The sequence below is a fragment of the Macrobrachium nipponense genome, chromosome 6, assembly GCF_015104395.2.
Source record: "Macrobrachium nipponense isolate FS-2020 chromosome 6, ASM1510439v2, whole genome shotgun sequence".
Lineage (NCBI taxonomy): Eukaryota > Metazoa > Arthropoda > Malacostraca > Decapoda > Palaemonidae > Macrobrachium > Macrobrachium nipponense.
The window spans coordinates 74,377,460-74,394,682 of record NC_061108.1 but is presented as its reverse complement, the minus strand read 5'-3'; the positions used below and the strand labels follow the sequence as shown (position 1 = coordinate 74,394,682).

At 38.3% G+C, this 17,223-nt stretch overlaps 1 protein-coding gene across 3 annotated transcripts in view; it reads left to right on the top strand.

Moving 5' to 3' along the window:
* Positions 1-17,223, top strand: part of LOC135216346 (coiled-coil domain-containing protein 22-like) — a 394,256-nt gene that overhangs the window by 317,533 nt on the left and 59,500 nt on the right. The window contains exon 12 of one of the 3 annotated variants that reach the window (XM_064251574.1): positions 14,349-14,496. The exons of the other annotated variants lie outside the window; for them this stretch is intronic. Coding sequence (XP_064107644.1) covers position 14,349 — 1 coding nt within the window. The 3' untranslated portion in view covers positions 14,350-14,496. Of the gene's footprint in view, positions 1-14,348; positions 14,497-17,223 lie in introns of those variants that run through there. 3 annotated transcript variants of the gene reach the window in all.

Here is a 17,223-nt window from a genome sequence, read left to right as displayed (position 1 = left end):
TCACATTTAACTAGCGTTCGAACAACTTTTCGTCCATTACACAGTTCCAGACAACCACCTATAGCCAAATGAAAGGGCCAATTTCAAATGGTTAAAACAAGGGGAAAATTGCCTGGGCGGGGTACAACGTTCTATTTTGCGCTCATACTTGTTCTCTGCATCCTAAGCCACATGAATACGTTCGCGATGAATAAAATCATCCCCAGCACAAGTCCTTCGCCAGCAACGTAGAGTTGAATATCCTTCGGGTTGTAATTGTCGGAAGTATGTCCCTTTTGTAGTCGATTTCCGACAGCCGCTGGAGCGTTCCGCATTAAAACGAGATTAACGACGGGATACGGGTGTCGGTCGAAGAAGTCCAAGAAATTCCTTTCACATTGTAGGCGGTTGTTACTTGACTGTAGTCGTCCGCTGCAACGAACGATTTTTTGAAGTTGCGATGTGAAACTCTTGTACTGCAGGATACTGTAACCAGGTTCCATTAATCAGCCTGCAAGTGAAATTATACTTGTCACGAGGGCAAAGTAAATTCAGACGACATCCAAATACAGGGGGGAAGAAAGCCATTAAGACCAGACTTAACCCACATGAATTCGCTGATATTTTTATGGAATTCAAAAGAGAGCTGTACAAACTTTTTTATCCATGGCATTAACAATGAGTGAACCTATCCAGGTCTATGATGACTTGTAAAAATATCCATAATTATAAAAAATAAATAGATATCATTATGAATCTCAAAGAAAATTCGATATTACTGGTAGTAAGTTACTAGACAAAGAAGTGGAAAATGGAGCTATTTGTAAGATTGCCAGGCAACATAAGAGTCAAAGAGAATATTAATCATGATTCTGTATTTCTCTATGCTAACTGAAATTAAGTTGTGATAAAATCTGATCCTATGTGCCCCTAACAAAAGTTTCATATTCAATTTTCTCGCGCACATCCTCTGAGGTTAACTTTTAAAACTTTATTAATAGGTAGGAGATGCAACGAAAAAAACCCACTATGTAACTAATTTCTATATAAACTTTGGGTTCTTCAAGAAAATGTGACATTTTCCCATGAATGTTTTACTTGAATTGTAATAGGCTAATGTTGCAAGTAAATTTTTCATATCCATGACTTGATACTTCGAAATGTCCGTTTACCATTATCATAAGCTGATTTATTGACTCTAATTGTCTATGAGGTTCAGAAAAAAAAATTAATTCATTTTGATGTTATAGAAATTCTATTTGCTTATTTTGTTTATTAATTTTAAAATTATTGCGATTCCTTAACCAAGTTTGCATTGCAATGCGGAAAAGAATAGATTATGGCTATGTATGTGACCTATGAACCACATGTGAAGTTCATGAGCTAAGCATTCCTTTCTCCAGTCAACCTGCTTTGCAAGCGCGAGATGAAGCCTGTGCAAGCAGATATTTGAGGTTAAAGGAATCAATGCTGATACGGCAAACTCGACAGACCTTCTAGAACTGATGACGTCGTCACCAGCTTAAGAGTTACGTTACTTGCTGTAAGAGATACGACTTTAGTATTTTCAAATGATATTTTTTGTTTTAATTCTCCACCCACATGAGAAGAATGTCTGAAAAAAAAACAGTACCAAAATTGAACAATATATTAGTTTCATGTTGGAAATCTGCATGATTGTAATTATGTTAAATTAAATATTCCTTATTCAAACTAATGAAAAAGGTTTCCATACAAATTTTATACATACTATTTGCCCTGTAGAAGATTATTCGCATAGATATACATTTTCACTTCTAGACTTCCTGACTTTAAAATCTCTTTTAATTTATTTTATTTATTTATTTATTTATTTATTTATTTATTTATTTATTTTTTTACTACGAATATAAATCACCGGGACAGACAGTATGTCAGTAGGTTTTGATATGTGTTTGAACTTTTAGCTTATTTGCCATTACTAAAGCGTTAAGTTAGAGTTCAAATCTTTACGCATATGTATTTGGATATTTAATTAACCTATGGTTACGTTTTGCTTATTGATTTTATCGTGATTCCTTTTTTATTATAATTTGTAACCCTTCCGACTTCTTACGGAGTGTATTATATCGACTCCACTTGTATCCATATTTATTTTATTTTTTATATTTATTTATTTATATATTTTTTTTATATATGATAAATTAATGGTTGGCTTGAATATGTGGAAAAGTGTTCTAGCGGCGTACCGTATAAGGCTACTTGCGGTATCAATTCTACAGATAGAAGATATGAATGATAAAGGTATTTAAAACCACGAGAACCGCTATAATCCAGTTTAGATCCAATATCACGAGTTGTAACTCGTAAGACATTGACACTTTCTTATTTATCTCTTATTCTACGAAACCGATTGACTCTGGGTGATAAAATATAGTATTGGTTTTTCTTAATGGAAAGGAGTTCACACACAAGTTAAGGAGATTATTATTGATTTACACCACCCGAGTCAGATTATCATGTGTTGAATTCCGTGTTTACTGATTTAGCACTCATAAATATTCCTAACGCACTCAATTGCGTGTGTTTAGTGCTATTAATTCTATATAACGTGTCAAGGAACCTATTAACACTAAGAAGTGTTTATTCCCTCTGTCAGACTCGTAATTCTGTTAATAATTCTACGTATATTCTTTCAAGGATTGATTTGGCACAGGATAGGCTCTTAAACTGACAAGTATCTTAGTGTATCCCTTGTTTTCATGACACGTGTTACAATTAGTTATGTGCTTTTTATATCTGTAAGCATCGTAGGCCAGTAAAACAGTGATTTGGCTTTCTGTGACATAATAGGGAACCCTGGATGACAGAATGCAACCAGTTTAGGACGATTGGTATGAAAGAGATTATTACTACTACCTGGTCGTTAGTCACCTGCTGTGTTCTTCGGGTTTTCCTCGTCACTGACCTACATATAATATTACATTTGATTACATAATTCTGATACACATACTTTAAATATACTTTTGCTTTAAGGTTTCTGCTCGAAGTGTTTATTGTTTTTTGCTTAGCCGCTGACCCTGTTTCCTTTCGAAGTGTTTATTGTTTTGTTTATTGCTGCTGACCCTGTTTTCGTTCGAAGTGTTTATTGTTTTGTTTATCGCTGTTGACTCTTGCTTTGTTCAGTTTGTAACAGTTCTGGGCTCCAACCCAGATATTCAATGCTCGCGATCTCTTCGGTTAAGGAATTTTCTTGTTTAGATACGGTTTTAACAATAGGCACGGATGTTTCTATATCTTTTAGTCTAATTAATGGTTCTTTGCAGTATGGTGCGGGATTGCGGGATAATGCGTCAGCTATGATAATTGCTTTCCCAGGTAGATATCTTATCTTGGCTCCAAAGACCTGAATGATCATTTGTCACAGAGTTCCTTTTGGACTGTGATTAAAGCCTTTGAAAAACTCGGTAAAGGACTCATGTTCAGTAAGGACTTTATCAGGATAGCCATAGATTATGAACTTAAAATGTACTAGTGAGTTAAAGATACCTAGCCCTTCCTTGCCTATTACTGTATATTTACTTTCAGAGGGCTTTAGTTTACGTGAATAAAAAGCTATAGGGAAGAACTGTTTATCATATTACTGAAGCAATACCCCTCTTACCCCTTGGTCTGAGGCATCTATTGCAATAAAAAAAAAATTCCTTATTTAAATCAGGGATTTTTAAGTTAGGTGAGCTGCATTATTCCGCTTTTAAGATATCGAACGCCTGTTTATGCTTTTTAGACCATAATAAATCTACGCTCTTCTTCATAAGATCTGTTAAAGGAGCTGTCATGATTGAAGAGTTACATATTTACATGCGATTGTAATACCCACTACAGCGTTAATAGGTACCGGAAAGTTATGAATAGCCGACACCTTACCATGGACTACTTTAAGACCTTGACTAGACACATAAAACCTAGATAAACATGTTCGATTTTAAAAAACTCACATTTAGATATTTTACTCTGAGACTATTTGTCTTTGTCTCTGTAGCACTAGCTCTAGTTTATGTGAATGTACTTCTAAGGTATTAGAAAAGATTACAAGACCAACCATATAAGCATGTAGGGTATCCCCTAAAAGTCTCCAAACACTATATTGTAATTGGGGCGCAACGTAAGCCGGAGGCATACGTAAAAATTGATAATGTCCCCTGAGTGTGCTGAAAACGGTGTATGAGGTACAATCACTTAGGTAATGGTATCTGGTAAAAGCTTTTAAGTAAGTCCAAGTTGGTGACAAAAATTTATTCTGACGTTTGAGGGAAAAATTATATGGGCTATTTGATTTCCTAATGACTCCTATTACTAACATTTTTCAACTTCGTCATTTATCTCTATTTTGAAATTTCATTGATAGTCTATACGAAGGTACGTATATAGCTTTATGTTTGTCCTTAGACCGTATTTTGTGTTAAATTACATCCGTTTTTTCCCCCAGAGATCACTCGCTAGTGGAGAAACTTCCTGGTATTCAGATAAAAGATAAAAAAATGTTTCTGCTGAATCACCTCTGCTTGAATGACTTTACGGATATTGCTTTAGATAGATTATCAGAGAGATTCATCTACGACTGGTTGGGCGGGATTAAAAATTAGCAACAATAAAAAATGCGATATTTATAACTTCCGTATCCACGATATGTATACGTTTGTGGATCACTAGATTTAACTTGTTGCTGCTAGTCAACCGTGTCTAGGGCTTTGTTCGCGGAAATCGTTATATTTCAGAGTGTCGGGAAGGATTAAAATTTCATTTCCCAGCAAAGTCTTTTTACACGCACTAAGACATTCGAGGGTGCATGCTTCTCGAGATTTTGCGTGCAAACTGCGACTGCGGTTGTGGGAGAATTCTGTTGGGTCATTTGAACAATGTTACGATTTATGAGACAAATGATTTGTTCTTCTATATAAGTTATTATTTGATTAACTGTCTCTTTTTGTTCAAACGGATTTTAATATGTTTGAAGGTTTATAGGATTTTCCTTTGATAAACACGCCTTATTTTGCAGGATGTAAGATAATATTTTGTATACTCCTAGATGGATATCTTACAATTACACTAGATACCGATCAATGTTTTTTTATAACTATAGAGGTATCTGTAGGCGCTCGCTTATCCGGACTTCTCATTAGGGAAGTTCGAACAACAGACAGTGAGTCCGTAAATACAGGATATTACGTGTACTAAAGGTATAAAACAAGATATTCTAATTTTTACGGCGCGTACAGTCGGGCTTAATCCACCACTACTTATAATAACTTATGTATTAAAAAAAAAACGATAACCTGCTCTGATTACTTGATACGGTCGTGTGATTCATAGGAAAAATCCTTTTAATTCAAAAAGATATTGGCATGTATGATCCAACATCGCTTTTCCCCACTCTGCTAGAGTCGCTTATTGTGTGGAATTTGCTATGCTTTGAACACTTCGGCAGCTTTGACTGACCTTGACCGTCTGACTATATGACACAGTAACCGAGTTTGCTTTGTTTGATTCTGATATTTAGGGCTACTGTTTACCATCGGCAATGTATTATGTGTTTTTAGCATTCTGTTGTTGGTTACGGATAAAGCAACGAACGTATGAATGACGAACTATTAGGAACTGAGCGATTACTATTAAGACAAGTTATCTCTACTGCGTTCAATAATAACTGTTTGTACTTGCTGTTGTTTACTTCGTTCTTTGCTAAAATTTGAAATAGTGAAGATATCCTGGTCAGCGCATTTAGCCTAATGAAAGTTTTTTTACAGACATGTTATTCCTTGCAATCCAGCCGTATTTTTAAAGTTAAGTTGAGTCATTGAGGTTCGATATTTTATATAACTCAAAAAACTCAAGGCTAAAACTGCGATCGGGACTTTGCAAAGGAGCATTTATTGTAATGACCCGAAATAGTATTACCTCTAATTTATCTAGATTTGTATGGGTGTTCCACTTGTTTTTATGTGTTTTCTAATCATACGGTGCCTAACGACCCATCCATGCATCTGTATAAATACAGACGTCCACTGCGTAAACGCATATTCACTGTTTAATATGATTCGTCACGTAAGGGATTAATAATCACCCAAAATGATAAAATTAACATAGTATATGATTATAATATTTCAGTAGAACTTCTGGAAACAGACACTCAAAGATAAAAACTCGCAGTAGCGAAATCTCAATGATGTAGATAATTTCTGTAAAAAAGTAAGATTAAGAATGTCTCGTAACTTCAGCCACAGGAATAACGAAATTCGACCTGTAAAGGAAACACTCAAAGTTACTCCAAATGAATAAAAAGGTTGTACTTAGCTTGATTTTCTGGGAAGTCACGGTGTTCCGATAACGACACACGGCCTTGGTCCTCCTTCTCTATTTAGCGGATGACCTAGTTTTTTGGCTTGAGTTTCCCCCGTGCGTGATGTTTGGATGATTCGAGCCCTTGTAGATCCGATGCTGCAGATGCGTTCGGTTTGTTTCTTGAAGTGCCGGAAACGCTCACTAACGATGTTTTCTTGAATGATTCTAATGAGAGACGAAGCTTGCGTTGCCGTAGGAAAAGGACACGTCGGTTTTGTTTCTTGAAGTTATTCACTAAACGATGATACTAAGTTGCTTGAAGAATCTGCTGCTTTCGTCGTCGTTGACTTCATGATTTATTATTCTGGTTTTACTTCGGAGAAGTTGTAGAGTTCTTCTGGACCGCTGCCATCACTTTTAGGCGCGTATAGTCGCTGCCACCACTTTTAGGCGCTGTTGCCTTGTTTAATAAAGCGCCCTATGAGGTAATGATAGACTTGCGATAATCTTACGCTAAGTCGGTTGGTATTGCACTTCCATATTCAATGGAGTGTCTTGGGGTTTGTAGATCACTTACGAAGTCGGTATTATCTTCTTGGTTATGACGACGATGTGTTAAACTCATGATGATTCGGCAATGATGTGAGGATCTAGTAGAAACCACGAAGTACAAAAATACTTATATTCTCTGAATTTACTTGGTGAAGATCAAGTAGGATTGTACAAGTCTTCTAATGACGATAGCTTGATCGCTTCTGTCAATGATGATGGCTAATTCTATTCTCTCTACATGATAAAGCTTAGGTAAAGAGGTACAGGTCTTCTAATGACGATAGCTAACTCTCTTCTGCTCTGTTCTACATCTCGGTTACAAGTCATAAAGGAACAGACAGTAGCTCGAACATATGAACATACAATCAGATGACATAGTTACATATGAACACATAATCAGATGACATAGTTACTAATCACGTAGGCCGCTTGAGCTATAGGTCACGGTGTTTGTCTCAAGCAGGAAGCTTGGACTAAAGTTTATAAACAATTGAATGACTACAGGTGACGGCATGTCAACTTAGCCTACATACTTTATATGGTATACGTCATCTTTAGCGTCTCTAGTCTGATCACATTCCTGCAGGCTATCTGGTTGACCTCTTTAGTTTTAGTCTTTTATATATATGGACTAACATTCCATATTTTTATTATGTAAACACTTACACACACACGACCTCTACAGTTTGTAGACGAATCGTTCCAACTGGCTGTATACTTCTTGTTCCAGGTCTTGGTATCCTAAAGATTCTAAAGCATTAATTAAGTCTTCATCACATGCCAAGAACACTTTGGAGCACCACTCTTTGGTTCTCCCAGCAAACCGTCCAGACATGTCCTATCCTATTAGAGAATCCAAGCCTCATGACAATGAAGTGTGTCTTTCTCCTAACTTTTCATAAATTAGTTTGACCAGTATTTTTATCTTAATGTTCCCCTTCTCTGTAAGCTTATATCACTGGGTAAGTTTGGGTACATTTGGACCATGAAAAAGAAAATAGTGTCTGGAAAAGCAATGACAACCTCTGCATTTTAGTCAACTGAAATAGCATGCAGCAGGAGTAAGGAGTCTGCTTCTTTCTGGCTGTGTGAGATGGTGGTTGGAATATTAGCGCTACCATTCTCTCCCCCCCCAAAGCCCCATTGTGTAATGCAGCTGTGAGTGATCATGAGGGGTCTGGTAGCTGGCAGATGGATACATTAAACATAATCTCTTGGAATATTTTTGGCCTCAAGCGGAACATTCCTCTCCTAAACATGTTCAGCAAAAACTTCAAAGGCATCATTGCATTGCAAGAAATGCTCGTCTGGCCACATGACCTTGTCATCTGTGATGCAATACATGAAGACTTCAGAACCTTCTCGACTTCATCGATGCAAGTTACAGATCAAATCATAGCTGGTCGCCTGAAAGGGGCCCTTTCTTTCCTGTGGCACAAATCGTTAGACAATATGATAAAGGTAATGACCTACAAGAGTGACAGATTACTGGGGCTTCAAGTGACAGTAGGGAACTCTAAAATCCTAATAATTAATGTTTATATGCCATGGGAAAATAACAATAATTTTGATCATTACTGTATGATCCTTGGGGAGTTACACAGTATTATTCATGATTCTCCTGCTGATCATATTTGTATAATTGGGAACCTTAATTCCCACCCCGCAAAAGAATTTTATAATGAACTTTCTCGCTTCTGTCAAAATCATGCTCTCCAAGTTAGCGATGTAATGCTCCTCCCTCCCTCCCTCCTATTCATGTGTACATAATAGGGTGGACGCAATTACAACCTCCTGGCTGGACCACTGCATCACATCTCCACAACTTCATGATTCTATTATGACCTGCAATATTCGCTATGATCTTGCAACGGGCTACGATCATATCCCATTACAGGTGTCATTCAGTACCCCATCCCTCCCTACCGTGATCCCCTTACCTGACCACCCACCAGCGGTAAAAACCAACAGAAAACCAGATACTTTAGGGCGACCACGGAAACCAGGTTGCGGTCAATAATTCAACCGGCAGACGCCTTACTTTGTACTAACACAAATTGTAGAAATGACCACCACAGGAGGGCTCTGAATGAATTCTATTCGAACATAATCTCCACCATGCTTGCTTTGGGCAGGGCTGCCTAACATCCTGATGAATGGGAAAGGCCGTGGATGATGTTGAATACCTGCTTCCTTTGTGACGCGGGTAACACTGGGCAGGGGCAGCCTGTGCTGGTGTCCCAGAGAAGTGTCAATCCCTGCTCTCCTACTGGCTTGTCTTCCTACTTCAGTGTGGTGAGTGCCAGGCGGTAAGCTGGCTTTTCAGGATATGTGGCTTGTTTCTTCGCCAGGTCCTTGTAGTCAGTGCCCAGGTGGACTGAATTTATTTCAGTCCTTGACAGAGCATTGGCTACTTTGTTCTTCTTCCCGGGGACGTAGCTGATGGTGCACCCAAATTCGGATATAGTGGCCAAGTGCTGCTGCTCACTTGCTGACCACACTTCTCCCACCTTTGTGAAAGCATGTACCAAAGGCTTGTGGCCCGTCAAGATGGTGAAAAGGCTGCCATCTAGGAGGTACTTGAAGTGTCGCACGGCCTGGTAGATTGCCAGCTGTTCCCTGTTGAATACACTGTAGTGGGTCTCCGGCAGCTTCAGTTTGCGGCAGAAGAATGCAAGCGGACAGGGGGACCCGTCTACTATCTGTTCCAGTATGGTTCCACAGGTGACAGTGTTTAGCATCCAGGAGCTTCTTGGGCGGCAAGCAGCGAAATTTGGCATGCGTCGGTGGGCCTGTGGTGGTGATGTGATGGTAGATGTCGTGCTTGGCCTGTGTTCTCAGCACCTGGCGTAGTTCCGGCTTGAAGATGAACTGGGCAGCACATACAGCGGGCATTCCCGGGCCGATGGCAAGTGGGAGTGGCAGGTTTCGGTGTCTAGGAGGCATTTATGGCTGACATCCACCAGCATGAGAAAATCAGCGCCCAGTAGGGCGAAGCTGACATCCGTGATGATGAAGGGTCACTTGTACTTATGACCCAGAATGGATATTCTGCAGGTCTGGGTTCTGTAGCAGCGGATGGTGCTTCTGTTTATGGCTACTAGGGGGGCAGTGGCATTGAGCAGGCGGTCATGGTCCTCCTTCGACGGTGGAAAGACTGACGGCATGGCTCTAATGTCTACCAGTATTCAGCAGCCCGAGATCGCATCATTGATGAAGAATCCCACTGGTTAGGATTCCCTGTTGTTTGTGGCCACTGCTGTTATGGGTGGCCACCCTCTAAAATTTTTTGGAACGCACAGGGAGCTCTGCAGTTTCTGGCATTCTTTTCGAATCATCGGTGGAAATAACACCAGGCTGGATTCGTCCAGGCGCGCAGGAATATTTCTTGCAATAGGCTGATCTCCCTTCTTTTTCCGAATTTGTTGCAGTCTGGCAGCATCAGGAGACCTCGTAGTTCGTCCCATGTGTCCTTGGGCGACGTGTCCCCCAGGGGATGGTTCATCAGGTCCAGGGTGTGTTGGGCTCTTTCTGAGAAAGGCATGGAGTATATCTCAAAGAGGTTTCTGAGGAGGTCTTCATATTTGATTTTTTCCGTCTGTGCATGTAGCCAAGGGGTAATCTTATTAAACATTTCCTCTGGCAGCGTTGTCATGGTGATATCTCCTTTGGTTTCTTCGTCCATGACCTTAGCTACACCGAAGTGTACGTCGACCTGCAGGATCCATGCCACAGTATTTTGCTGTGAAGATGGCAGCAGCTTTATTGCCTGAGATGTTGCAGTTTTCCAAGGCAAGAGGGGGATGCAGAGGGTTTGTGAGACAGTTTGACTATCAAGTTCTGTGTCTGGCATTCTGACTCTCACACCAAAACGCAAATTAAGCACCGTATTTAGTCTGTTAATGGTGTTCGGGGTTCGTCAGAAGTCAAAACTATACGCCGCGTGGTTCCGTTAATGACTTTCTGAATACAGTCTGTTAATGGTGTTCAGGATTCGTCACAAGTCAAAACTATATGCAGCGTAGTTCTGTTAATGACTTTCTGAATATGGTCGATGTGAATCGTAAATGGTTGGACCAAACTGTTTGAATATGCCAGAACATATCTGGGGAGGTGTGCCATGATTAGTCTGTTAGCGATGTGGTTGGTTTACCAATGAAGAAGCTTTCAAAAGCCTAAACTTTGTCGCTGTACGGTTTTGTTAAAGGCTTCTGAAGGTAAGTGTGGCCATAGTGAGTCCGTTAATGGCGAAGCCAAAACCTCTGTTTACAGTCACTTCTCGGGTCACCAGTTGTGAGGTTGGAATGAGACAGAACTGTGTACTAACTGATTTATTACCTGGTCACGCGGTATACATAGCAGTGTCCGGACGGAAATGGAGTGCGCGACCCCCGAGTCTCGCGACCTGCACACAGACAAAGGAGAATTTGTGTTTCTTAGCAGTTAATAAAATAACAATAACAAAAGACATAATGGACATACATTGATTAATTATATATCGGCGAAAAGGCCAGGAAATTCTACATATAATTATATACATGTGATTCTTGCTGCTTTGCTAGATGAGATACATGATTGTGATTAATGGGCAAAGAAGGTCTTTACAAGCTAAAATCAGTGAATACTTGACACCCTTCAAAAATAGCTTATAACTGCCCGTTTTGATTGTTCTAACACCAAAATAAACCTGTAAAGATGCTTCTTCTGGAGTATTTTAATAGTTTTATCGCAAAAAATGCATTACTGTAGTCATGAAAATTATATGAAAGTACAGTAATTAGGGAATATTTATCAATGAAAAATATAGCGAATCAGCAAATTTTCCGCAAATAATGTGGATACATGTTCCACAGAAAAGTCAGTGAATAGGTGGAACTGCAGGGGTCCACTGTACTTCTAAAATTGGCTCCTGTTGAAACAAACAAGAAGTTAATGCGGATTATGGTAAGATGTAGTATCAGGGAAGTAGCACTTTTGGGAATGGGTGAAGATTTGTTAGAGCAAGCTTGGAAATTGTTTAGTCTTTAATAGCTTGGGTCCTAACACAAATAGTGTGGTGTGCTCTCAACTGTGTTTTGTACATGAGGTATAAAGCCCTTAGTCCTTTTGTTGCAACAGGGATGATTTCTCCTGAACTAAATATGATGGTAACCTTGCTTTCTGTCTTATCATTAGTTATGAAATCCTGATTTTGAATTTGGGAGCATGAAGGTACACATGGTGTATAGTAGGAGCATACATTCATATATAAAGGTGGTAGTGTCATTAGTTTTGTACTGTTGGTTATGGGCTTTCGACTCTGTCACAGGAGTCACTAACTCTACGAGTTAGTCCTTATTTTTCCCTGTAAGGATCCTCTGACAAGTCTTGCTATGAGGGCCTTACACCCTGTTGTAGTTCAAGTGTCTAGCTGCAGTACAGTACTTGCCAGTAAGGATCACACAACAGGCAGGAATGTGATAGGCAGCTAACTTTTAACAGTAGGTTAAGATTCATTCCAAATACTTTAATGATAATTTTCATGATAAATGTTAAAAAAAAATTCAGTGCACAGGATTTTTTGCTTCAAAACTCTCGCCAAATCTATGGCGGCTGTCAAATGGCGGGAACTTATTAGACAAGGCACGTCAAGGACCCGAATACTATTGCACATTTTGTTGAATTGCCTGTATGAGCCGCAGTATGCAATATCATGTTTCGTCTCATTGATTGTTTGAGTGCTTTAGAGCAAAATTAAAATTCTTAAGCCCAAGTACGTAAAATGAAATGACCTAATTCCCAACCGCCTGGACGGGAAGTCGACCCAGCACGAGAGGAAAGTGGCCTCGTCGTTCGAGGGTTCCCGTCCAAGACAGACGTGTGGGTTGGTCTCTTGAATTATTAAACTGTAGATAGTATGGCGATTGGCCACTGTAAATGTTCCTTATGTTTTAAGTTTGAATGATTGTGTGTGAGTAACTGCATAGGCGTTTGCGTACTGTGGTGGCGTAATATTAGCTGTATCTAAATTCCAGTGATTTCTTTGAGTTTGCGGGCACTTGTGTAGCCCACGTGTTTCATGTTTCAGGTACGGAGACAGTGAGTTCTTTAGTGCTTTTTTTTGTAGAGTTGAGTGATTGTTATGTGAGGGGGATCTATTTTTGTAAATGAATTGTGAAAACCTGATTCGTGACTCCTTTATCCTTGCAAGGGGCTAAGTCACTTTCGTAGTTTGTGGGTTGATCGTGCAGTCTATCAGCATAACGGATACAGTGACGTTTGTCGAGGAAATTCCCGACAATAAAATTAATCATTTGGATACGTGCCTACTGTTGAAGAAATCCACCCAGCCTCCCCACATCTTAGTGGGTGGTCATGAAGAATTCTGACTCGTTTACCTTCCAACACCACCTAGTGGGAAAACAGTTGACTACAGAGACAGTCCCATGGTTTAGCCAAGCGTAATTTGAAATTTCTAAAATACTGATCGTACCTGATGGTGTGAAGATGTAAGCCAACTTTAACAGTAGGTAAGTATCCAAATAATTAATATTATCATGAAAATTATCATTTTGCAATTTAGTCTAGATTTTTTAGGAAAACATTAGGATTTTTCCGGATTGTTACTTACAGGTTTTTCTTATATTCATACTTTTGTCCTGCATTCCAAATCTCAGTCTCGTAATATGAATAAAACTGAGTTAATTTGGCATACATTCAGTAAACTTTATTACAAAATTTTAATTCAAATAAAGCTAAAAATTTATATAAGTTTGAGACTGCTAGTCCTGTTTATGATGTACAGAAATTTTGGTTATAAAACTCTGTTGTAGGCCATCATCAGTGTGGAGTCTGGCTAAGATCCTTAAGATAGGCCATCATCAGTGTGGAGTCTGGCTAAGATCCTTATTACTCCTAAGCCTTGTAAGTCACTTACATGCCTCCAACCATGCTCTGCAATATTTTCAAAATTTAAAGACCATCATGAAAAAACCTTAGTGCTTAGGCATAAGATCCTGTAGAAAGTTTGTTCCTGAAATTGTCTCCTCTTTTTTTTTCTGGGTTAGGCACAATTGGTATATGCTGTTAACCAATGCACCCGTCAAAGTGGGTATTATGGATTAGGCTACAAGGCTATGTCATACCTGCTTTTGTTGTGAAAATTTTAAAAACCTTAATTATGAGCTTTTCAGCTGAAAATCATTATTCAATTGTTTTCCATTATATTTAAACAATTTTCGTTTATGGAGTAAAAAGGAAGACCAACGTCTATGTTATGTAATAATACAACATAATGACTTGCAGTCCCCCCTCCCCCCACCATGTGTTTAACGCTTGACTTAGTTTTAAACCAAGTGTCCCATGTTTAATTTTAGTAATAATTTAGAGACATTTTAAATAAATTAAGTACTACTACGGAAATTTCCCCAGTTTCCTTTAAAGTATATAGTCGTACGTGCAAGTCGCCGATGATTTAGGCCATGCCCACATTTTAGGGTTTTTTTTTTTTTTTACAGGAAGGCGACTTTGGTGAGGGCATGACAATTCAAGATTATTTAATTGCGATTTAGGTACATCACATACAGACATATGCAACAGCATCGTAATGAATCGTGAACATGGATGCCACCATACTCTATAAAAAGTATATCAACAGTACTGAGAATCTTCGTGGATGCCACCACATTTAAAAAGTATATCAACAGTACTGAGAATCTTCGTGGATGCCACCACATATAAAAAGTATATCAACAGTACTGAGAATCTTGAGTCCGATAGTATATATTTTACTAAAAATAGAAAATGCAAACTGGGACTAACTGTTAACACTTGCAAGAGTTAATGGGGGAAACGTATGAGCTTCAAGTCTTCAACAGGGAATAGTCATGACTACTACGTGGGATTTGATCCTAATAAAGAAGTTGAAGAGAAATATGAAATTACAAAAAAATATTTTGCCTAAGTTTTAATATCAATATGCTGGTCAGACACTTAAAAGAATGATTTTGTCTATACTTTTAAAATCAATATGGTGTACATTTGCATACGTGTATTTCGTACTTTTCGAAATTTTTTTCTTCACCTTGTTATAAGTTTCTTACCCAACTATTCCAAAATACGTTGATATCTCCATTAAATATCGAATTAAAAATATCATTACTTTAACTAGAGAAAAAATGTTAAAATACAGTATCTCTATGGACTATTAGATGTACGTTTCACTTTTTGTATGGACAAGGAACTACAGAAGTGATTTGTCATCTATTGCACAATAAACAACAGGAATAGATAATTGAAATTCTCTCTCTCTCTCTCTCTCTCTCTCTCTCTCTCTTCTTCCTCGTCTCTCTCTCTCTCTCCTCTCTCATCTCTCTTCTTCTCTCTCTCTCTCTCTCTCTCTCTCTCTCTCTCTCTCTCTCAGCAGCAGTAGCATTCCAGTCTTGCCAACGAGCATGTATGATTTTGATTTCCATTAGCTGTGATATAGTACATACATACATAAATACACACACATACAATGGATCTACTGGACGCTTCCACCAGACATCTATGTCTCAGACATTAGGGCCTTTTAACTTCTAAATTTCCCCGCACTTTAATCTTAAGGATTTTGGTAATTTCAAGTAGTTATAGAAAATAACATTCTATTATTAGTGCTTTTAGCAAAATTTAGTACATACACTAAACATATTATATACAGTTTATTATATTATAAGAATTTCACATATTGTGGGTTGCCAAGTACCTGGCGTGTGTCGCACTGGATGCGGCAACTTGCCATTGCTAGTTACGACACTGTTGCATGCTGTGCCATGACAAGGCAACTTTTAACAGTAGTCATGGAACAGCAGTGACTGTGGGGCAGTCTTGCATAGTCGCCAAACCTTGGCGACACGGTTACGATTCCTGCTGATTTATGGCGACTTAGTTGCAATGAGATCGTAATGGAGTCGTAATGAGCAAAATTTCGGTCATTACAACCTGTGTGGTTTGAAATTGCCAATGTGTGACCCAGGCTTTACTCCACTGGATAGTGATGTTGGAACTTTCTTCATAAGAAGTGAAATTTGGCTCCTTCACAGTGGGGCATAGTAAATACTTTCCACTACTGACTGTAGATAGTTAACTAATAGTTTCAATGGTATATTAGTTAACATCAAAATGATAGGAGCCATACCAGTCATGTATATCATTGAAATACAGTCAATGATAAATTGAGGTATAGCACCAACCTATGTATGTAATATGGGTAGTATACTTTGTTAATTTGTTAGGCCAGTTTCAATATCTTGGAAACATCTCAGTTGAATATTATCTAGGTATCAATAATCTTCAAACAGCACCAATCAATATAGTAGCTGGTGTATATGGTATTTTATTTTGATTTTGCTAGGATAGTATTCACTATAAAAATATGCCAGGCTACAAATGCTGAAATCTTCTGAAACTCATATTGAATTTTCAAGCGTGGATATAATACAGAACAAAATTCTTAGTACACTTAGTTTTAACTATTTTAAATGTTGTGCCACCCAATAAAAGTTTATATAAGAAGTATTTTAAATCAGATTTGTTAGGTTAGCTTTTAACCAGAGGATTATCAGGCTGTATTATAATTGCAATACTTCCAGGTCTTGCATATCAGCCATTAATGTGTTGGTTACTTAATTAGAGGTTAAGGTTGCACATTTGTATGATCCATTACTTATATTCTTGGCAGGATAGACAGTGGTCTCCTTTATTTCTTAATATATTAAACTAGTGAAACCTAGTAATAGCACTTTAGTTAGTTCATGATTACAAAGGATGACATTAAGAGCTAAATTATTACTAAAAGTATGTTGCCCACTGAGTTTGTCTCTTACCCAGGTAAGGCAGCCTAGTGTAATTACTGGAACCCTATGCTCCAGCTTGGATCCAAGGGATAGTAACCAGATATGTATGTGAAATAGGACCAGGTATATATTTGACCTTTGAATTGGAAGATTATGTAGATGTGATATTTTTAATATGTACAGTACAGAGACATTGTGAAGTGTTGTGGCTGAGAGCATAAGATATATGAAGGTCGAGGAAAACTGACAGTAGAATCGGCCCCCACAAACTTTAGTGAAAATTTAAAAGCATTATTGCATCTTGGAGGAGTTACAGTAGATGGCTTAGTACATGCTTTTTGGAGTAACACCAAGATAATGATATCTCCACCCCAATTGATGACGTACTTAGAGGATAAGCTTGTAGAGGAATTAAAAGATCAATGTGTGATTAGAGTTGAAAGAATGAAGAAGATCAATGGAGCCCCAGTTCCACTTCCAAATTTAATTATTACATTGAATTCGACACACTTACCTAATGTAAGAAAAGCAGCATGGTTATGTCTTAAAGTTAAGC